General features: G+C 40.6%; 1 protein-coding gene across 3 annotated transcripts in view; it reads left to right on the forward strand.

Moving 5' to 3' along the window:
* The window catches only part of Prpf3 (pre-mRNA processing factor 3), a 26,475-nt gene extending 7,263 nt beyond the window's left edge, over positions 1 to 19,212 (forward strand). For 2 of the 3 annotated variants that reach the window (XM_008843751.2, XM_008843752.3), the window contains exons 5-16: positions 348 to 431; positions 600 to 820; positions 2,174 to 2,480; positions 3,052 to 3,218; positions 5,259 to 5,338; positions 8,893 to 9,036; positions 10,857 to 10,956; positions 11,127 to 11,240; positions 15,035 to 15,153; positions 15,420 to 15,503; positions 17,229 to 17,290; positions 18,857 to 19,190. In XM_008843751.2, the coding sequence (XP_008841973.1) occupies positions 348 to 431; positions 600 to 820; positions 2,174 to 2,480; positions 3,052 to 3,218; positions 5,259 to 5,338; positions 8,893 to 9,036; positions 10,857 to 10,956; positions 11,127 to 11,240; positions 15,035 to 15,153; positions 15,420 to 15,503; positions 17,229 to 17,290; positions 18,857 to 19,003 (1,629 nt within the window). In that variant the 3' untranslated portion in view covers positions 19,004 to 19,190. Of the gene's footprint in view, positions 1 to 347; positions 432 to 599; positions 821 to 2,173; positions 2,481 to 3,051; positions 3,219 to 5,258; positions 5,339 to 8,892; positions 9,037 to 10,856; positions 10,957 to 11,126; positions 11,241 to 15,034; positions 15,154 to 15,419; positions 15,504 to 17,228; positions 17,291 to 18,856 lie in introns of all 3 variants that reach the window. The other variant, XM_017800800.2, reaches the window with a different exon arrangement.
* The last annotated feature ends 955 nt before the right edge of the window (positions 19,213 to 20,167 follow it).

Genomic DNA, 20,167 nt, shown 5'->3' on the forward strand with positions numbered 1-20,167 from the left:
TTTTTGTAAGCATGTACTACTTTTCCCTCTTTTAGATTTCTTGACTGCATAAGATACCAATATCTTGTCTAAAGTAGCACAGATTGTAAGTGGCACAGTTCTAAATTCAGGTTTGTCTGAGTCAATATAATGTATACTACCCAATATGCCAATCTTACCTTGGAGAAAAAGATTGAAAAATTTTAGTGCTTAATAGTGTAGAAATATGTTTTCTAAACTTTCTAGTCTCTGGTGCAGGTTATGGAGACATTCTGAAACTTTTAGGTTTCTAGACCTAAATGCTTTTTCTTTTAGGGACCTGTATGTGAGAAATTAATACTTTTTCAATTTTTCCCTCTGGAGAGCAGATTAAACAGATGATGGAGGCAGCAACAAGACAAATTGAGGAGAGGAAAAAGCAACTGAGCTTCATTAGCCCCCCTACACCTCAGGTATTATATCCAGATTACTCTGAAAAGAACATTTAGCGTAAAATTTCTTGTCATCCATTCACATGGGAGTTCAGAGAGTGTCACAGGTACATACCATAATCTACCATGGGTGTTTGTGTATCTATAAGCCTACTTCAATCTTGAGACTTTATTTCCTTTGTCTCCTAGCCAAAGACACCTTCTTCCTCCCAACCAGAGCGACTTCCAATTGGCAACACTATTCAGCCCTCCCAGGCTGCTACTTTTATGAATGATGCCATTGAGAAGGCAAGGAAAGCAGCTGAACTACAAGCTCGAATCCAAGCACAGCTGGCACTGAAGCCAGGACTTATTGGCAATGCCAACATGGTGGGCCTGGCTAATCTCCATGCCATGGGCATAGCTCCACCGTGAGTATCTATGTCATAGAATCCCTTTTCATTTCTGAAGTTTAAGAAGCAGTAAGCCGGGCGTGGTGGTGCATGCCTTTAGTCCCAGCACTCGGGAGGCAGAGGCAGGCGGATCTCTGAGTTCAAGGCCAGCCTGGTCTACATAGTGAGTTCCAGGACAGCTGGGGCTGCAGGGAGACCCTGTCTCAAAAAGAACAAAAACAAAAACAAACAAAAAAAGAAGCAGTAAATTACCTTTGAATGTTACTGATCCTTTATTTTTCCTCAAAAAAAACCTAAAATAATTTTTTAGCTTCATGTTTTTAATATATGATCCATAAGTATGGATTGAATTTATTTTTTTGGCTTTGTTATAGAGTTTATCTTCTTTGTATAATTGGTAAAACTGAAATAATATTTTTTACCTAATATTGGAGTTAGAACTAGAAACCAAATCTCTTGCTTTAGAACTCAGAGCTTTAGCCATTAAACAACATTGAGTGAGACCAAAGATACTATACATGGGTAGGGCATGGTGGTACACATTTGAACCCTATCACTCAGGAAGCAGAGACAAGAGGATCACTGTAAATTTGAGGCCAGCTTACTATACACAGCAAGTTCTGGGCTAGCCAGTGCTATATAGCAAGACCCTGTCTCATTGAGGAGAGAAAAAAAGATGGTCAGACTTTAGGTTTATCTGTGATTGATCTGGCATCTCGTGACTGATTGAAGAATATAGGAGTAGATGCTAGAGCTATATCCTAGTAGTAGAATTCTTGGCTAATGTGCATGCAGCCCTGGGTTCTCAATCCCAAGTACCACCACACACAAACACACAAAACCCAAGAGCTTTAAAAAAGATTAGATTACAAATTCATCTCAACAGAATTTTAAAGTTAATTTCATTTGTTTGTACCCTATCTCCAAATACCCAGTTTGATGTCTTTGGAGGTGGGAGCGTTGAGACAGGAGTCTTCCTGTAGTCCTAGCTGCCCTATGTATAACCAAGCTGGCCTCAATTTCATAGAGATCTGCCTGCCTCTGCTTCCTGAGAGCTGGGATTAAAGACATGCACCACCACACTTGCACACCTGGCTTTTATGGATGGAACATGCTAGGCAAATGCTCTAACACTGAGGTACATCCCAAGCCCTGGTTTGATGCTTTGATGCTTTTATATTCCATATAGCCAAACAACCAAGAAGTTTGATATTTCTGAATCCAGATTTTATTATTCACTAATGAGGTTGTATTCTCTAGAATTATTTTTGCCTAGTTATTTTTGCTGGGTTTAGTTTATTTTCTGTTGGTTTTTTTTTTTTTGCTTTAATGTTTCATGTAGGATTTATTTCTTTGTGGGCTATTTTTCAGGAAGGTAGAATTAAAAGATCAAACTAAACCTACACCACTGATCCTAGATGAACAAGGTCGCACTGTAGATGCAACAGGAAAGGAGATTGAGCTGACTCATCGGATGCCCACTCTGAAAGCTAATATTCGGGCTGTAAAGAGGGAGCAGTTCAAGCAGCAACTAAAAGAAAAGCCATCAGAAGATATGGAGTCTAATACCTTTTTTGACCCCCGGGTCTCAATTGCCCCCTCCCAGCGACAGAGACGCACTTTTAAATTCCATGACAAGGGCAAATTTGAGAAAATTGCTCAACGATTACGGACAAAGGTAATTTAGAAGACGTTAAGATGACAGAAAGGAGACACTGAACTCAAGTCTATAATTTGGGAAATTAGATACACAATTTAAAACAATGTGCAATTGCTGTATGTGTTTTATTCTTAAAATGTTTGATGTTTAATGAATTTCTTTTTCTGATTACTTTATGCTTGGGTAGAAATAGAGTGAGTTTGAAATTCTCTCATACAACTGACAGTGGAGGGAAACAATTCAAAGCCCCCTGGCTGATGAAAGATAGCCTGGTCTTAAAATTTACTGCTGAAAATCCAAGCGCTTGGACAACTGAATTGACTCTAGTCAACTAGATTTGCCTTTGTTGTCACCTCAGTGAGGTTTTCATAGAATTCCACTTCTACATATCTGCTGCAGGCACACTATGGAGTGAGGGGAGAGGGGTAGGGTGAGGTGTGTAAATGAACTGAGTAAAGCAGAATTACTCTGAGCTTCCAGAAATTATGAATTTGTTGCATTTCAACAAGGAGTATTTTAAAATTTGTGTTGCTACCACTTTTCCTTTGCTGCAACTTAACCTTCCTGTCCTGATTTATCTTTCCTTTAGGCTCAATTGGAGAAGTTGCAGGCAGAGATTTCACAGGCTGCTCGAAAAACAGGCATCCATACTTCAACTAGGCTCGCCCTCATTGCTCCTAAGAAGGAGCTAAAGGAAGGTGATATCCCTGAAATTGAGTGGTGGGACTCTTACATCATCCCCAATGGCTTCGACCTGTGAGTTTGTTAGTTACTACCTGCATCAAATAAAATTTTAAATCCAAAGGAAATAGATAACTGTACACAAATTCATATATTTCCAAACTATCATGAGTTATTTTTAGCTTTTTTGGTTAACGTACCAGAATCAGAGACACAAATAATCTGTAAAACATTAACTTACTTATTTTTGCAGTGCTAGGGACTGAATCAGGGACTTTTTGTTTAACATTCTAGTGTTGTTGTTTTTTTTGGGGGGGGTCTTTTTGAGAGGGTGTTCTTGCAGCCTAGAACTTACTATGTAGACCAGGTTGGTCTTGAACGCATAGATTTCCGCCTGCCTCTACCTCCCAAATGCTAGGACTAAAAGCGTGTACCACCACACCCGGCTTTCTTTTTTTCTTTTTTTTTTTGTCTTTTTTCAGGCAGGGTCTTCTTGTAACCCTTCTTGGTTTGGAACTTATATGTAGATCAGGCTGGCATTGAACTCACAGAGGAGTCCTGCATCACCGTGCCCTGCTACATTCTAGAGTTTTGGTTTTAGGTGGTTTTTGTTTTTGTTTTTGTTTTTGTTTTTCTATATAGTCTATGTAGATTTAGTTGTGAGCTTAGGAATGTAGCTCAATGGTTAATATTTGTGTGGCATATAGGAGGCACTGGGTTTGATCCCCAAAACTGCAAGAAAAGAAAGGAGAAAAGATCCTTGCCTTTTTTCTTTCTTTTTTTTTCTTTAAATTTATGTTGTTCATGTGTGTTTGTGGGTGTCAGTGTAGGTGCATATGTGCCACCATACATGGAGGGCAGAGGACAAGTTTTGGAAATTAATTATCTGCTTCCATATTGTTGAGGCATGGTCTCTTTTGTACCTGCCACTGTGCTCAATTTGTGAATTTGCCAGTTGATTCTCCTATCTTGACCTCCCATCTTGCTGTAGGAATGCTGAATTTCAGGTGTGTGCCACCAAATCCAGCTTTTTTGTTTGTTTGTTTAATGTGCTTTCTGGGGCTCAAACTCAGGTCAACAAGTACTTTTACCTGCTGAGCAATTTTTTCTGGCCCTGTCCTTGCTTTATTTTAGCACTGGATTTTCTTTATTCCTTTTCTCATTGTGATACTGAGAATTGAACCCAGGACCTTACACATTCTAAGTAAATGCTCTACCACCAAACTGCATCCCTAGCTCTAGGACAAGCATTCTTAGTTGATGGGTGAAATAATCATAAATAAAGCTTTATTAACATAGAGTTGATCTGAGATGACTCAGATGGTAAAGTGCTTGCTGTGCTAGCATGAGGACCTGAGTTCAGTCACCCATGTTAAAAATCCAGGCATGGTTGTACATGATGTAATCCCAGCAGTAGGGAGGTGGAGAAAAGGAGGCTGTAGCCTAGGCAGCTAGCCTAGCCCAGTCAGTAAGCTCCAGGTTCAAGGAAAGTGACCCTGTTTCAAAAAATAAGGTGGAGGGGCTAGAGAAATAGCTCAGCAGTTGAGAGATTGGCTGCTCTTGCAGATGTCCCAAGTTCAGTTCCCAGCACCCACATGATGGCTAGCAGCCATCTGTAACTCCAGTTCAGAGGATCAGATGCCCTTTTTGGCCTCTAAGGAATTGCACACACGTGGTGCTCTTAAAACCATACAGGTAAAACATAGTCATAAAATTACAATCTTAAAAATTTTTTTAGCTGGGCGTGGTAGTACACCTTTAATCCCAGCACTCAGGAGCCAAAGGCAGGCAGATCTTTGTGAGATGTAGGGAATTTCAGGCCAGCTGGGGCTACAGGAAGACTCTCTAAACAAATAAGTAAATAACTGATTAATGAGAATATACTGTATCTGGACTATTAGGGTGGAAAAAAGATTGAGAATTGCTGGTATAGAGAACATGTCCCACTTTTGTGGGACTTATTTTTCTTGGCTTGAAAATTACGTACAATCTATATGTATATGATAAATATGCTAGAGCATAGAGAAAATGGTATTTTTTCATTGTGTGTTCGAGACTGCTCTTGACATCATCTCTGTCCACATATTTTGTTTTCTCTTCTTGCTCCAATTTTAGTACAGAGGAAAATCCTAAGAGAGAAGATTATTTTGGAATCACAAATCTTGTTGAGCATCCAGCCCAGCTAAACCCTCCAGGTAATGTGTTGATTATTCCAAGACTCTAGAGAAGCATTATCCAATAGAACTTTATAGAGTGATAGACATTTTTAGGTTTGCTTTTTTTGGTCTTTTTGAGACAGGGTCCCCCTGTAGCCCCAGCTGTCCTGGAACTCACTATGTCGACCAGGCTGGCCTTGAACTCACAGAGATCCACCTGCCTCTGCCTCCCAAGTGCTGGGATTAAAGGCATGCACCACCACGCCTGGCGGACATTTCAGTTTTTAGTAGCTTTTGATTCATTTATTTTTATTTCACATGTGTGAGTATTATGCCTGTTGTGTCATGCAGTACCCACAGAGGTCAGAAGAGGGCGTTGGATCCCCTGGAACTGGAGTTAGGGACAGCTGTTAGCTGCCATGTGGGTGCTGGGATTTGAACTTGGGTCTTCTGCAAGAGCAGACAGTGCTCTTAACCCCTGCAGCATCTCTCCAGCCCCAATAGACATATTTTCTATCTGTGCTGTCCAATACTGTAGCCACTATTACAAGTGATTTTTTTGTTTGTTTTTGTTTTTTTGAGACAAGGTCTCCCTGTAGCCACAGCTGGCCTAGATTTGCTAATGGAGACCAGGCTGACCTCAAACTCACAGAGATCTGCCTGCCTCTGCCTCCCAAGTGCTGGGATTAAAGGCATGTGCCACCATGCCTGGCACATGTGATTTTTTTAAAAAATATTTTTATTTTATATGTATGAGTGTATTGCCTGCATCTAGGTAAGTACACCCGTGTCGTGCAATGCCTACAGAGGTCAGAAGATGCTGTTGGATCCCCTGGAACTGGAGTTATGGACAGTTGTTAACTGCCATGTGGGTGCTGGGATTGGAACGTGGGTCTTCTGTAAGAACAACCAATGTTCTTAACCGCTGAGCCATCTCTCCAGCCCTTTTCTTGGTCTTTTTGAGACAGGGTCTCCCTATAGTCCCAGCTGGCCTAGAACTCACTATGTAGACCAGGCTGGCCTCGAACTCAAAGAGCTCTTCCTGCCTCTGCTTCTGGAGTGCTGGGACTAAAGGCATGCTCTACCATGCTCAGCAGATTTTATAATTCTAGCACCAACCATTAGAAAGCCTTGCCAGTCTGTCATCTTTGCTTAGGTTTGTTTTTTGTTTGTATTTTACATTCTTATTTTGTGTATATGTGTGTGAACACATATGTGCCATAGCACTTGTGTGGAAGTTAGAGGACACCTTGCAGGAGTTGATCCTCTCCTTCCATATTTCTGGGCCCCATCTGTGATCTGTAACTTCAGTCTTTTCTTTATTTCTTTTTTCTTCTTTCTGTCTGTAACAAAAGTCCATTAGTTCAGACAAGAGAGATAGGTGTCCAGATCAGCCAGGTCTACATAGTGAGACCCTCCTGTCTCAGAAAAAAAGAAAAGAAGAGAGAGAGATGGTTTTTACCTGATCATGGTGGAACATACCTATAACTGTAAGCACTATAGATGCTAAGATGATAGGATTGACTTCAGTGCCAACCTGGGATATATAGGAAAACTATGTCAAAAGGAAAAGGGAGCTGGGCATCATGGCACACGCCTTTAATCCCAGCACTTGGGAGGCAGAAACAGGTGACCTCAGTGAGTTCAAGGCCAGCCTGGTCTACATAGTGAGTTCCAGGACAGCTGGGGCTACAGGGAGACCCTGTCTCAAAAAGACCAAAAAAAAAAAGGAAAAGGGAAATAAGAATTGTACCTGTTTCAATATTACATATACTTTAAGACAGAGAGAGGCAGAGGTTTTAATTGGAGCTGTGTTTTTCACTTAGCTGAATTTTCTCATATGTAGAGATAACACTTTATATTCCTTAAAGAGTTGTATACTTAAAGTGGCTAGAAAGGTGGCTTAGTGGTTAAGAGCACTGGCTTTTATTGCAGAGGATTTGGGTTCTATTCCAGCATCCACATGGTAGCTAGCAACCCCTAGTAACTCAGTAACTCTGGTTCCAGGAAATCTGATGCCCTTTTCTGGCTTCCACAGGCACTGCATGACATAGTGCACTTACATGCAGACTGTACTTACACACAATTAAAATATATATTTTTATTTTTTTTTAGATACAGGCTAAACATCCCTTGTCTGGACTGCTTGGAACCAAAGTGTTTCAGATTTCATAGTTTTTAAGATTTTGAGACATTTGCATAGCATTTGAGCATTTCTAATGTGAAATATTCTAATAACAGAAACTTTTAGATTTCAGGGCCCGTTGATGGCTCAGCAGGTAGGGTGCTTGCTGCACAAGCATGAGGACTGGAGCTTGAATCCTTAACACCCAAGTAAATTCTGGGCGATTGCAGTGGACTGCCTGTGATCCTAGCACTCAGGAGGTAGAGATGGGATCCTTAGAGCAAGCTAGCTAGCTAGACTAATTGAACTGGTCAACTTGGGTTTAAGAAAGACACCATACCTCAGTATATAAGGCAGAGAATGATCAAGGAAGACATTCGATAACAACTTCTGCATCTAGAAGAGGGTGTTGGATTGTTCAGCACCATGGGGGTGCTTGGAATCGAATCTGGATCCTCTGGAAGAACAGAAAGTACTCTTAACCACTCACTGAGCCATCTCTCCAGCCCCCTGTAGAGTTGTTTTTTTTGTTGTTTGTTGTTGTTTTGGGGGGGTTTTTTTTGGTCTTTTTGAGACAGGGTCTCCCTGTAGCCCTAGCTGTCCTGGAACTCACTATGTAGACTAGGCTGGCCTTGAACTCACAGAGATCTGCCTGCCTCTGCCTCCCGAGTGCTGGGATTAAAGGCGTGCGCCACTATGCCCAGCTTGTTTGTTTGTTTGTTTTTTATTTTACCATTAGCTCATAGAGGTGAGAGAGAGAGAGAGTGAGAGAGTGAGTTTGCAGGTGTGTGTGTGTGCATGTGCCCTCAGGTATCAAGAGGGTGTTGGATTCACTGGAGCTAGAGCTACAGATGGTTGTGAGCAACTCAATATGGGGCTGGGGGGAACTGAACTCGGGTTCTATATAAAAGCGGTACACACTCCTAACAGGATTTTCCCCATTTCCTAGGACTAAAATTATTTACTATCTAAGTTTTGGTTTGTAGTTATTGTTGTTTGTTTTTTGTTTGTCTCTAAGCCACAGCTGGCCTAGAACTTATGTAGAGTAGGCTACCCTTGAACTCACAGAGATCCACCTATTTCTGCCTCCTGTGAGTTGTGTGCACCACCATACCCAGCTACGTTAATGATTTTTCAGATTGCATTCCATGGAAACATTGAGGTGCAAAAAGTGGGATCTATGTTTTCACCTACCCCAAATCCTTACCCAAGCAACTATTTGTATATTGCATTTGATAAAAGGGTTCAGTTGTTTAAAGAAAAACAACTTAGAACACTACTTATGAAAAATAATACTTAGTAAAACATAATCATATTTTCCCTCTCACAATTTAAAAATAATATACTATAGGCCAAGCACAGTACTGAATGCATGTAATCTCAACATTTAGGAGGTGGCGTTTAGGTGATTGATACTCACCTAAATCCCACCTGACTATTTTGATGACTCATTTTTCTGTCTTGACAGTTGACAATGACACACCAGTTACTCTTGGGGTCTACCTCACCAAGAAAGAACAGAAGAAACTTCGGAGACAAACAAGGAGGGAAGCACAGAAGGAACTACAGGAAAAAGTCAGGCTAGGTCTGATGCCTCCTCCAGAACCTAAAGGTTTGTTATCTTAGCTGACCCTATTTCCCCCAAAGGGTGGCAGGTTTATCTTCTTAATTCTAGAGGAATTTTAACATCTCCTGAGTGTATTCTGTTTCTTAGAATTGTTCATGGGTTCATGGGTGGTTCTTTTTTTTTTTTTTGCTTGTATTTATTATGACAGGTCAATCCATTCATTATAGAGGTCATTTAAGGCTTTTTTTTTTTTTTTTTTTTTTGGTCTTTTTGAGACAGGATCTCCCTGTAGCCCCAGCTGTCCTTTAACTCACTCTGTAGGCTTTGAATTCACAGAGATCTACCTGCCTCTGCCTCCCAAGTGCTGGGATTAAAGGTGTGCGCCACCATGCCTGGCCAAGGTTTATTTTTTAAAGCATTATTAGCAGTATAGCGCCCTAATTTTATCAAAAGGCTATTATTCTTAAAATTCATGAAGATAATGGTTGTATTTATGGAATTTTGTATATAATTCTTTTTTTTTGTCTTTTTGAGACAGGGTCTCCCTGTAGTCCCAGCTGACCTGAACTTATTATGTAGACCAGGCTGGCCTTGAACGCACAGAGATCCTCCTGCTTCTGCCTCCCAAGTGCTGGGATTAAAGGCGTGCGCCACCATGCCTGGCTATGAATTTTGTATATAATTCTTAGTACATAATCCTAACACTTGGGGAAAAAAGACAGGAGGATCCCCTGTTGCATTCTAACTTGTGCTACACAGCAAGTTCCAGGCCAGTCCGGAGCTGCATAGTGAGACCCTATCCCCTAAAATTTTAAAGAGAAAACACAGAGCTGGGCATGCTGGCATATACCTGTAATCCCATCACATGGGAGTCTGAGGCTGAAGGATGGCAAGTTCAGTGTCAGCCTGGGCTATATAGGGAGATCCTATCTCAAGAAAACAAAAGGAACCACAACAAAATATAGTTTGAAAGATGGCCCAGCACTGCTAATAGCACTGTATGCTCTTGGAGAGGACTTGGGTTTGGTTCCTAGCACCACCCATATGGCAGCTAACAACCATCCATAACTCCAGTTCCAGGGGATCTCTCTTCTGGCCTTTACAGGCATTGCAGGATATGGGTGCACTTATACATGCGGGCAAGGCACTCATAAAATTTCTTTTTAAAAAAATTCTGGGGCTGGAGAGATTGCTCAATGGTTAAGAGCACTGGCTGGTCTCCCTGAGGACCTGGGTTCGATTCCCAGCACCCACATGGCAAGCTAACACTGTCCTAACTCCAGTTCCAAGGAATTCAGTGCCCTTTTCTGACCTCCACAGGCATTGCATAACACAAGTGCACTTGTATACATGCAAGCAAAACACTCAAACACATAAAATAAAAATAAAATACTTGAAAAAAAATTTCAAGAATAGTGGCTAACACTTATAATCCTAGCACTTGGGAGAGGCAGGATAATCTAGGAGTTCAAGGCCTGCCTTGGCTGTGTAGTAAGTTGAAGAATAGAAGTGAGACTTCGCAAAAAAAAAAAAAAAAAAAAAAAAATAAAAAAAAAAAAAAAAAAATGCCTCCTGTAGTTATCATTATTAGTAATATTTTGAATGAAGCAGGGCAATTAAATGTGTAATTTTTTTTTCTAAATGCTGTAATAAGAAAGACCAAAGAAATTAATTTCACTGGCTTTCATAATATGCATACCAATTTTTCAGATTGAACTACAAAAGCTAAGTTGATTGGGATTTTTAAGGCATGAATTTTTATAGAAAGTAAGTTTTGTACGGAAAGTTGAAATAAACACTTATGAGCAGAAAAACAAAACGTTATATAACTTAGGAGATTGATTGCTGTCCTTTCTCCATTATAGTGAGAATTTCTAACTTGATGCGAGTATTAGGAACAGAAGCTGTTCAAGACCCAACAAAGGTAGAAGCCCATGTCAGAGCTCAGATGGCAAAAAGACAGAAGTAAGTGCCTTGGGATTGGGTGCAAACCGAGGACACATTCCTTTTTCAAAGCCATGGGGGATCCATATTTGGAGGGAGGGGAGAGTCCTCTGTTGCTCTCTCTTTCTCTTAGCCCTGCCTCTGATCTTCAATGCCTTTCTCACTTGTGGATGTCCTTCCTGTCACGACAGAGCGCACGAAGAGGCCAACGCTGCCCGAAAACTTACGGCAGAACAGAGAAAGGTCAAGAAAATTAAAAAGCTTAAAGAAGATATTTCACAGGGGGTACACATATCTGTATATAGGTAGGTGTACATAATAGGCTAAATTTCCCTAAATTCTTACTACTGTCCAGATGCTTAAGGTAGAAGCATTATGGCATACATGCATACCCAATACTGATCCCTACTCATTTATTGTATTGACCCTAGTTTGAATGAAGTGTTAGTCTTTTTTTTTTTTGGACTTCTTGATACAGGGTCTGTCTGTAGGCCCAGCTGGCCTGGAACTCACTATGTTGACCAAGCTGGCCTTGAGCTCAGAGATCTGCCTGCCTCTGCCTCCCTAGTGCCAGGATTAAAGGTGTATACCACTACGCCTGGCCCACTAGTAAATCTTTTTAACAATTGTAAGGGTAAAGACTTCTTTTTGTCATTATCTAATTCTGTCAGATCTTGTTAACCAGTATTTTTTCTGTTTTTATTTTTTTATTATTGTTGGTTTTGTTTGTTTTTATAGCCCTCACTCTGCCTCTGCCTCCCAAGTGCTAGGATTAAAGGAATGTGATTCCACGCCTTGCCAACCAGTATTTGTTGGGTTTTGTCTTGTTTTTGTTTTTAAAGATAGGGTCTCTAAGTGTAGCCCTGGCTGACCTGGAATTCCTATGTAGATCAGGCTGGTCTTTAACTCTTAAGTGATCACCAGAGTACTATAATTAAATGCATGTACCACCATGCTTGGAGTCGGTATTTGTTTTGGAGAATGAATATATTTGTTCATTCTAAGTTTTTAATTAGGGGTCATTCATCCTTTGTACAGTACAAAGTATTTTTTCTCCAGAAAGCATCAGACTTTCTCCTCATTAGTCCTATATCTTGATGTGTTGCAGTAATCCTTTCATTCGCCAAGATTGATTGATTGATTGATTGATTGATTGATTGATTGATTGATTGGTCTTTTTGAGACAGGGTCTCCCCTGTAGCCCCAGCTGGCCTGGAACTGACTATCTAGACCAGGCTGGCCTTGAACTCAGAGATCCACCTGCCTCTGCCTCCGAGTGCTGGGATTTAAAGGCGTGCACCACCATGCCCGGCTCTCGAAGATATTTATATACTGGAAACATTTTTGCTTTTGTGGTGATCAAATGTTTTCCATTTATTCTTTTAATGAATTAAGTTTGTAGTGTATCTTTTAATATTTTTATTTTACGTGTATGAGTGTATTGTCTGCATGTGTGTAAGTGCACCCATGTCATGGAGTGCCCATGGAGGTCAGAAGAGGTCATTAGATTCCCTTGGAACTGGAGTTATGGACAGTTATTACCTGCCATGTGAGTGCTGGGAATCCAGTCCAGGTCCTCTGTGAGAGCAGCCAGTGCTTTTAACCACTGAGCCACCTCTCCAGCCCTGTATCATCATCTTTTTTTTTATTTAAGTTATTTAGGAGTCTTGGGCTAAGAGGTGACTCTAACTATCCTACTTCTTACTTTGGTCCTCAGGGTTAACAACTAACTGTCCCTGGTGGAAGTCATACATGGCAGTCACACAGACTGAAGCTAAGTGTTTTGGGAAAAACATGAGTCAAGAAGACACATGTTACCTACCTTAGGAGCAATGCTTCCTGAAATAGTTTGGTCCAGAATTCAATGACAAATGTAGTGTACTCTACTATTTTCAAATGAGTTTTCTGTTCATGCTCATTTGCAATAGTACTTTGGGCAAAATGGTTTCCAAGAGCTTGTTTCAATAGAACAAGTTCCTAGAGTAACATTGTTTACACACTAGTTTTATTTCAATTATTCTTTTTTTTTTTTCTTTTTTGGTCTTTTTGAGACAGGGTCTCCCTGTAGCCCCAGCTGTCCTAGAACTCATTATGTAGACCAGGCTGGCCTTGAACTCACAGAGATCCACCTGCCTCTGCCTCCCAAGTGCTGGGATTAAAGGCATGCGCCACCATACCCAGCCTTAAATTACTCAAGTATTGAGAATCACTGGTTTTTCTTTCTTTCTGAAACTCCCTCATCTAGAGATATAACAGTGTTTACTTAGCAACACAGAAAAAAATGTGGCTGTTCATCTTGAATTTTGCATTATACACATACTACCATAAGCCATTTTCCCAGTTTTTACCTTCTGAAATAGCTTTTCCCTAATGAGCTCTTTACTTGGTGCTAGACTTGGTAGTTTCTGCAACTAATGAGCCTTAGTCAGATAGGACTTCCTCAGAAAGATGTACTATTTACTCAAAGCACAGGAAATTTACAAATTTTGCTTTGCATGTACCCAAGTGTCTTGTGGCATGCCTGTGAGGCTCTACAAGAGTAGGATGAAGTCATTCCCCTCTCTAGTAGCAGCACCTTTCAGAGAAAAGAGTCTTACCAAATTAATGCGCTCTTAATGTTTTCCTGGATAACTGTAAAGAACCAAAGAACCTTGCAGATATTTTTTATGAAAACTTCATTCATGCCTTTGAAGTTTCCTCACTTCTGAATCTTCTGTTTTTATTTATTTATTTGGGGGGGCTTTTTGAGACAGGGTCTCCCTGTAGCTCCAGCTGTCCTAGAACTCATTATGTAGACCAGGCTGGCCTTGAATTCACAAAGATCCACCTGCCTCTGCCTCCTGAGTGCTGTGATTAAAGGCGTGCATCACCACACCCAGCCCTGTATCTTCTATTTTTAAATGTGCTTATTTCTGTTAACTACTTCTTTATCAGAAGTGGAGCATTATTATAAAACTAGTGGATGTTTATTAAGATAAAAATTTGGGCCAGGGGGCTGGAGAGATGGCTCAGCAGTTAAGAGCACTGACTGCTCTTGCAGAGGACACAGGTTCAATTCCCAATACCCACATGGCGGCTATGAACCATCCTTAACTCCAGTTCCAGGGGCATCTGAAGCCCTCTTCTAACCTCCGCAGCATTTGACATTGCACGACATGGGTGCACTCACACACACGCAGGCAATACACTCATACACGTAAAATAAAAATAATAAAATATTTTTAAAAAAAATTTGGGCTAGATTCAGTGGTGCACACCTGCAGTTACAGCACTTGGAAGGGAGAGCAGGACTCTTGAGTTGGAGGCCAACCTGGGCCACAAAGTTTTAGGCCTAGTCTGAGCTGGAAAACAACAAAACAAATTCTAATGGTACAGAGGAATACTTATTGAAAAAGTCCCCTTCCTAATCTCTGATCTCTTGAGACCACTCTTTATATATAATTGCTATGTACAGCTTTACATGCTCCATCTAGAAAATTTTCATGCATACATGGCATTTACATGTTAGGCATCTAGAACTTAAAGCTCTTTACAGTGTCAGAAAGCAGTGTCATAAATATTTTTGAATAATAGTACCTTTCTTTCAATCTTAAATTTTAACTACTTAATACTTGTTTGAAGAAATGTAAGACTAGTACTCAGGAGGCAGAGACAGGCATAGCTGTATGATTTCGAGGCTAGCCTAGTTTCTATAGTGAGTTCCAGGTCAGCCACAGCTACACAGTGAGATCCTCTTGGAAAAGTGGGTGGATGGTGCACTTAAAAGCATTGGCTGCTATTATAGAGGATCCAGATTCAGTTCCCAGCACCCACATAGCAACTAACAACCATCAGCTAATAACCAAATTACAGCTCCAGTTCCAGGGGAGCCGAAGCCCTCTTCTGGCCTCTGTGGTCAATGGACAACACTCATGATTACGTATGTGCAGAAAAAAATACTCATACACATAAGTCAAATTTTATTTTTTAAGAGTAGAGAGATAGTTGTGTACTCTAGAGCCTTGTTTTTAGAAAGGTTTTGGATTCTTCTGTTCACCATTCCAATAAGGCAGCTACTGATGATAAAACTGAAGACATAACTAAAATTTCCCTCCTTTAGAGTTCGAAATTTGAGCAACCCAGCCAAGAAGTTCAAGATTGAAGCCAATGCTGGGCAGCTGTACCTGACAGGGGTGGTGGTACTGCACAAGGATGTCAACGTGGTGGTAGTAGAAGGGGGTGAGTCTGCAAAATCTGCAAGAGAATGTCTCAAGACAGCACTAACCCTAAAGTGATTGGAACTGTGGGAAGAAGGGAGAAAAATGTAACATTTTAAAGAGTATCTGGATAAAATATTCTGGGTGTCTGTTTCTGTGCTTACTGGAGTAGAAGGCCACACAGTGGTTCCTGGGACTACTTCAGCTACCACAATAATGTCTGAGCATTATGAGCTCAGAGGTTCTTTCTGCCCTGTCTTTACAACTCTGTCAAAATTCTCTTTGTAGGCCCCAAAGCCCAGAAGAAATTTAAGCGTCTTATGCTGCATCGGATAAAGTGGGACGAACAGACATCTAACACGAAGGGAGATGGTGAATTGGGGTTAGAAGGGATTAAATGGGAGATCTGTGGGAGGTTGGGATGATGGATCTGTCTCTTCCTGCAGTACTCTGTAGTGTTGAAGGATTTTAGACAGACCTGCCAGATGCAATATTTATTGCATGATCATATGTATTAGTTGAAATTATTCCCAGCTGGTTTTCTGCTTTGTCTTGGTTGTAAGTTCTGGTTATATGAGTACATTTAGTTTGTTTAAAGTCAGCAAGCTATGCATTCGTGTATATGCAGCATTCTTATGCTAAAATTTTTCTGTTAGCTGGGTGTGGTGGTTCACACTATAATCCTAGAACTTGGAAGGCTGAGGCAGGTGGCTCTTCTAGGATTTTAGAGCCATACTATGTGCAATTTTGAAGCAGCCTGGATTACATGAGACCCTGTCTCCAAAAAAAAAAAGTTTGGGGTTGCATCAGGTCTATTGGCACAAGACCTATAATCTCAGCACTCAGGATGTGGAGGAAGATCTTGAGTTTGAAACCAATCTAAGATACATATAAATCAAGCAAGTCTGGACTATATTAGAAGATTCCTCCCCTCCCCCCAAATTTAGAGGATTGAGTATATCAAAACACATTTTTGGATCAAAAACAGCTTTCTGGTTTTTTTGGTGTATCAGAAAGATACTTTCAGGCTGGGGTTAGAGCCTAGCGGTAGAACACTTGCCTACCATGTTCAAGGCCTAGAGTAAATCCCAAACATGAAAGGATAGAAAGATTTCATGGTAGCTATAAAGCTGTAATCCCAGCACTTGGGAAGCTGAGGCAGGGGGGTGGTCTCAAATTGGAGCTTCTGTCTCAAAGGAAAAAAAAAAAGCTTCATTCTTGTTTTAACTGATGTTATCTTTATTAGATGCTTCTTGATTTGTTTTATGGTGCTACAGATTGAACCCAGTGTTCTACACTGAGATAAACCCGAAGCCTTCCCCAACTTTTATCTGGCAATCATAATTTCATGAACATTCATGCTTCCCATTTTAGAAGAGCTGGATTAGCATTTAATATCTGCAGAGGTCTCACTGTGTAGCTTTGTGTGGCCTGGAACTCACAGCGATTTGTCTGCTGCTGCTGGGATTAAAGGGGTGCTATGCTATGCCTGGCCTTTTTTTTTTTTCCTCAAGATATAGGATCTGATTATGTTGTTCAGGCTGGTCTTAAGCTCCTGCCTCAGCCTCCCAAGTAGATAGGACCACCTGTACACACTACTTTTGCCTGGAGGAGATCTGTACTCAGCTGTCCCTCACTGGCTCTTCTCTACTCTTAGTCCCTGAAATATTTAAAGTACAATTTTATGCAGTAACTGCCCTGTACTTTTTTTTTTGCAAATGTTTTTAAGGCATTTTCACTGTTATGCTAAAAGGTCTTTAATATTCTTATGTTGGCATTGTAAACCCAGTTCCCAAAGGATTTCAGACAAGTTTTTATTGTTGGTTGCTTGTCTCTTATATCCTCTTCTCGGTATTTGGCACAGCTCTTGACAGAGTAGATGGCTTAATGAATGTTTATTGAATCAATATTCCTGCTTACCTGGATCTTCCACTCTTAACTCAGAGAAAATAGATTAACTTAAGACACATGATTCTAATACATGGGAAAAGGTGACGTTGTTTAAGGGAATTCGGTAGATTTGGATACTGTTTATTTAGAACCAGAGCCTTGGTCTTTTAAGTCTAGAATAAGATTCAGCTATATTGTCTTTTCCAGATGATGAGGAATCTGATGAGGAAGCTGTGAAGAAAACCAACAAATGTGTGCTAGTCTGGGAGGTAGGTAATCTTTGTAAAACATGAAAGTAGAAAGTTAGCTGGCTCCTGATTGTTTATACTAACTAAATGTAGTAATGAAATGGAAAAAAACAGTAAATGGTCTCTGATTTTTTTTTTTTAACTGTTTGGCAGCAAGTAGTTAATCAATATAGGAATACACATTCTTGATTGAAAATTACTTATTTCCAGGTATGAATATGATAGGGGAGTAAATTTTATTTTTCTTCTCTGGATGTAGTTAACAAATACTAGGCATGCCCCATCTTAACAGGTTTATGTATTGCTAGGGGTGGAAGCCAGGACTTCTGCATGTTAGACAAGCAGAGTTAGTCATCTGAACTACACCCCTAGTCTCTAAGCACTTTATAACTGCCTTTGCCACTGGTGGGATGCCTTGGTGAAAATGCTGTTTACAGTATTATATAATTTTCTACTTTGGTTCTGACTCCTGTTTGTATACAAAATTTCAGTAAGTCTTATAAAAAGAGTTGTTAGGGACCTGAGAGGTTAAGTGTGAGTACTGTACTCACAGAAGACCTAAGTCGATTCTCAGCACCCATCTTGGTTGTTAGCCTTTAACGGCTGCACTATCCAGCCTACCAGCACCCATGTTGGGTGGCTCAGCAACTATCTGGAACTGGTGCTCCAGAGACTCTGAGTCCTTTGACCTTAGCCTCCTTGGGCATTTGCATGCAAGTGCACAGACACACGTACATACAATTTTTAAAAAATCTTAAAAAGGCCGGGCGTGGTGGCGCACGCCTGTAGTCCCAGCACTTGGGAGGCAGTGGCAGGCGGATCTCTGTGAGTTCAAGGCCAGCCTGGTCTACATAGTGAGTTCCAGGACAGCTCGGGCTACAGAGAGACCCTGTCTCAAAAAGACCAAAAAAAAAAATCTTAAGATTTCTTAGTGCAGAGCTATAGCTCAGTGTTAGAGCGCTTGCCTTATATGCCTGACACCCTAGGTCCCCAGTAATCTCCAAAAAGAAAAACCAAGAAAAGTTTTTCAGCCTCTGGCTCTCTAAAAACAAAAACAGAAGAAAGACCAGAAATATGGATTTATGAAAACTCTTGCAAATATAATTAGTTTTATCATAAAATCACATTTCAGCTAGGCGTATAGTTATTAGGTCTTCTGAAAGAATTTTAAATCGTTTAAATAAGTTACGTAGAGTGCTTGCCTAGCATGTAGAAGGCTCTAAGTTAAGTCCCTAATACTGGAAAGAAGGGAGGGAGAGACTGGAGGAAGGGAACTAGAGTTTATTAAGTTTTTGTCTGAGTTGGGTGTGGTGGTGCATGCCTTTAATCCCAGCACTTGGAAGGCGAGTCTTTGTGAATTCAAGTCCAGCCTGGTCTATATAGTGAGTTCCAGGCCAGCTGGGGCTACAGGAGACACTGTCTCAAAAAGACACATACAAAAAAAATGATGTCTCTGCTGGGCATGGTGGGTCATACCTTTTAACCCCCCAACACTTAGAAGGCTGAAATAAGAGGATTTCTAATTCAAGGGCAGCCTAAATAATAAATTGTTTAAATAAATAAATAAATATTTTGCTTCTTTGCTAGGGTACAGCCAAAGATCGGAGCTTTGGAGAGATGAAGTTTAAACAGTGTCCTACAGAGAACATGGCTCGTGAGCATTTCAAAAAGCATGGGGCTGAACACTACTGGGACCTTGCACTGAGTGAATCTGTGTTGGAGTCTACTGACTGAGACTACTGCAAGCCCTTGTCTCTTCAGTCTTTCCACTCTACTTCTCAACCTGACCCCACTGTGTGTGTGATCTCAGAACTGTGCCAAGCAGACACTGGGGCAAAGAATACCCTGCTTTCCCCAGTCAGCCTGGTACTACCCTTCATCCCCCTATGTGCATATGATTAAAGAGTTATTTTTAAACTTAGTATGATACTTTTCACACATTCACAGGGACTAGAGTTTGGTTCTTCGGATGATTTTCCTTTCCCCTAAACTTTTAGCAGTTTTGGAAGTCTGTAACTGTCTGACATCTTAAAGCACAGGTAATAATATATATAGTTTTCTGAAGCAAAGTAAAACAAAAAGAGGTATTAAGTGGTTAAGGAATGGAGGACAAATGAGTATTCCTTAACTTTCAGTAGATAAAGTAACAAGGTGATATCTGTTGACCGTCTCAGGTCTTGGCTAAGTGGTATTTCTAGGAAATCAATTCTTCAGATGGAATGGTTATTCTGCTCAAAATAGACATAGAATCCAAGAGTATCTATTGTAGAGTAGAATTTAGCCCAGTTCTACCAGGTGATTCTGTTACTGTTGTGTACAGTGCACTCAATTTTTTTTTTTTTTCCTAGATTCTCATGTAACCCAGACTGACCTCAAACTTATATTCAAGGTTGTCCTTGAACTTCTAATCTTCCCTCTCCCTCCCAAGTACTGGGTTTACGGGCTTTCACCACTATACCCCGTTTTATGTTTCTGGGGATGGTGAACTCAGGGTTTTGTGCACACTAAGCAAGCACTCTACCAGCTGAGCTCCAACCCCCACCCTAAACTAATATTTTAATTCTGTTTTAAAAAAAGAAAAAAACCTGGCACGGTGGTGGTTCAGGCCTGTAATCTCAGCATGAGAGAAGCTAATGAATGCAGATCCTTATAAGTTCAAGGCTATCATCCTGGTCTACTTACTTCCAGGACAGCCTAGCCTACAGAGTGACATCCTATTTCAAATACCCCTCCAAGGGAAAAAAAAAAAAAAGCCTATTTTTGCCAGGTGTAGTGGTACATACTTGTATTTCTAGCACTTGTTTGACTAAAACAAAAGGATCAGAATTTGAGGCTGACCTAGGCGTCGTGATAAAGCCCTATCTAGGGGAGAAAAAATTAGCCTATTTTTTCTGTTAT

Source organism: Nannospalax galili, unplaced genomic scaffold, assembly GCF_000622305.1.
Source record: "Nannospalax galili isolate Female #2095 unplaced genomic scaffold, S.galili_v1.0 scaffold22, whole genome shotgun sequence".
NCBI classification, from domain to species: Eukaryota; Metazoa; Chordata; class Mammalia; order Rodentia; family Spalacidae; genus Nannospalax; species Nannospalax galili.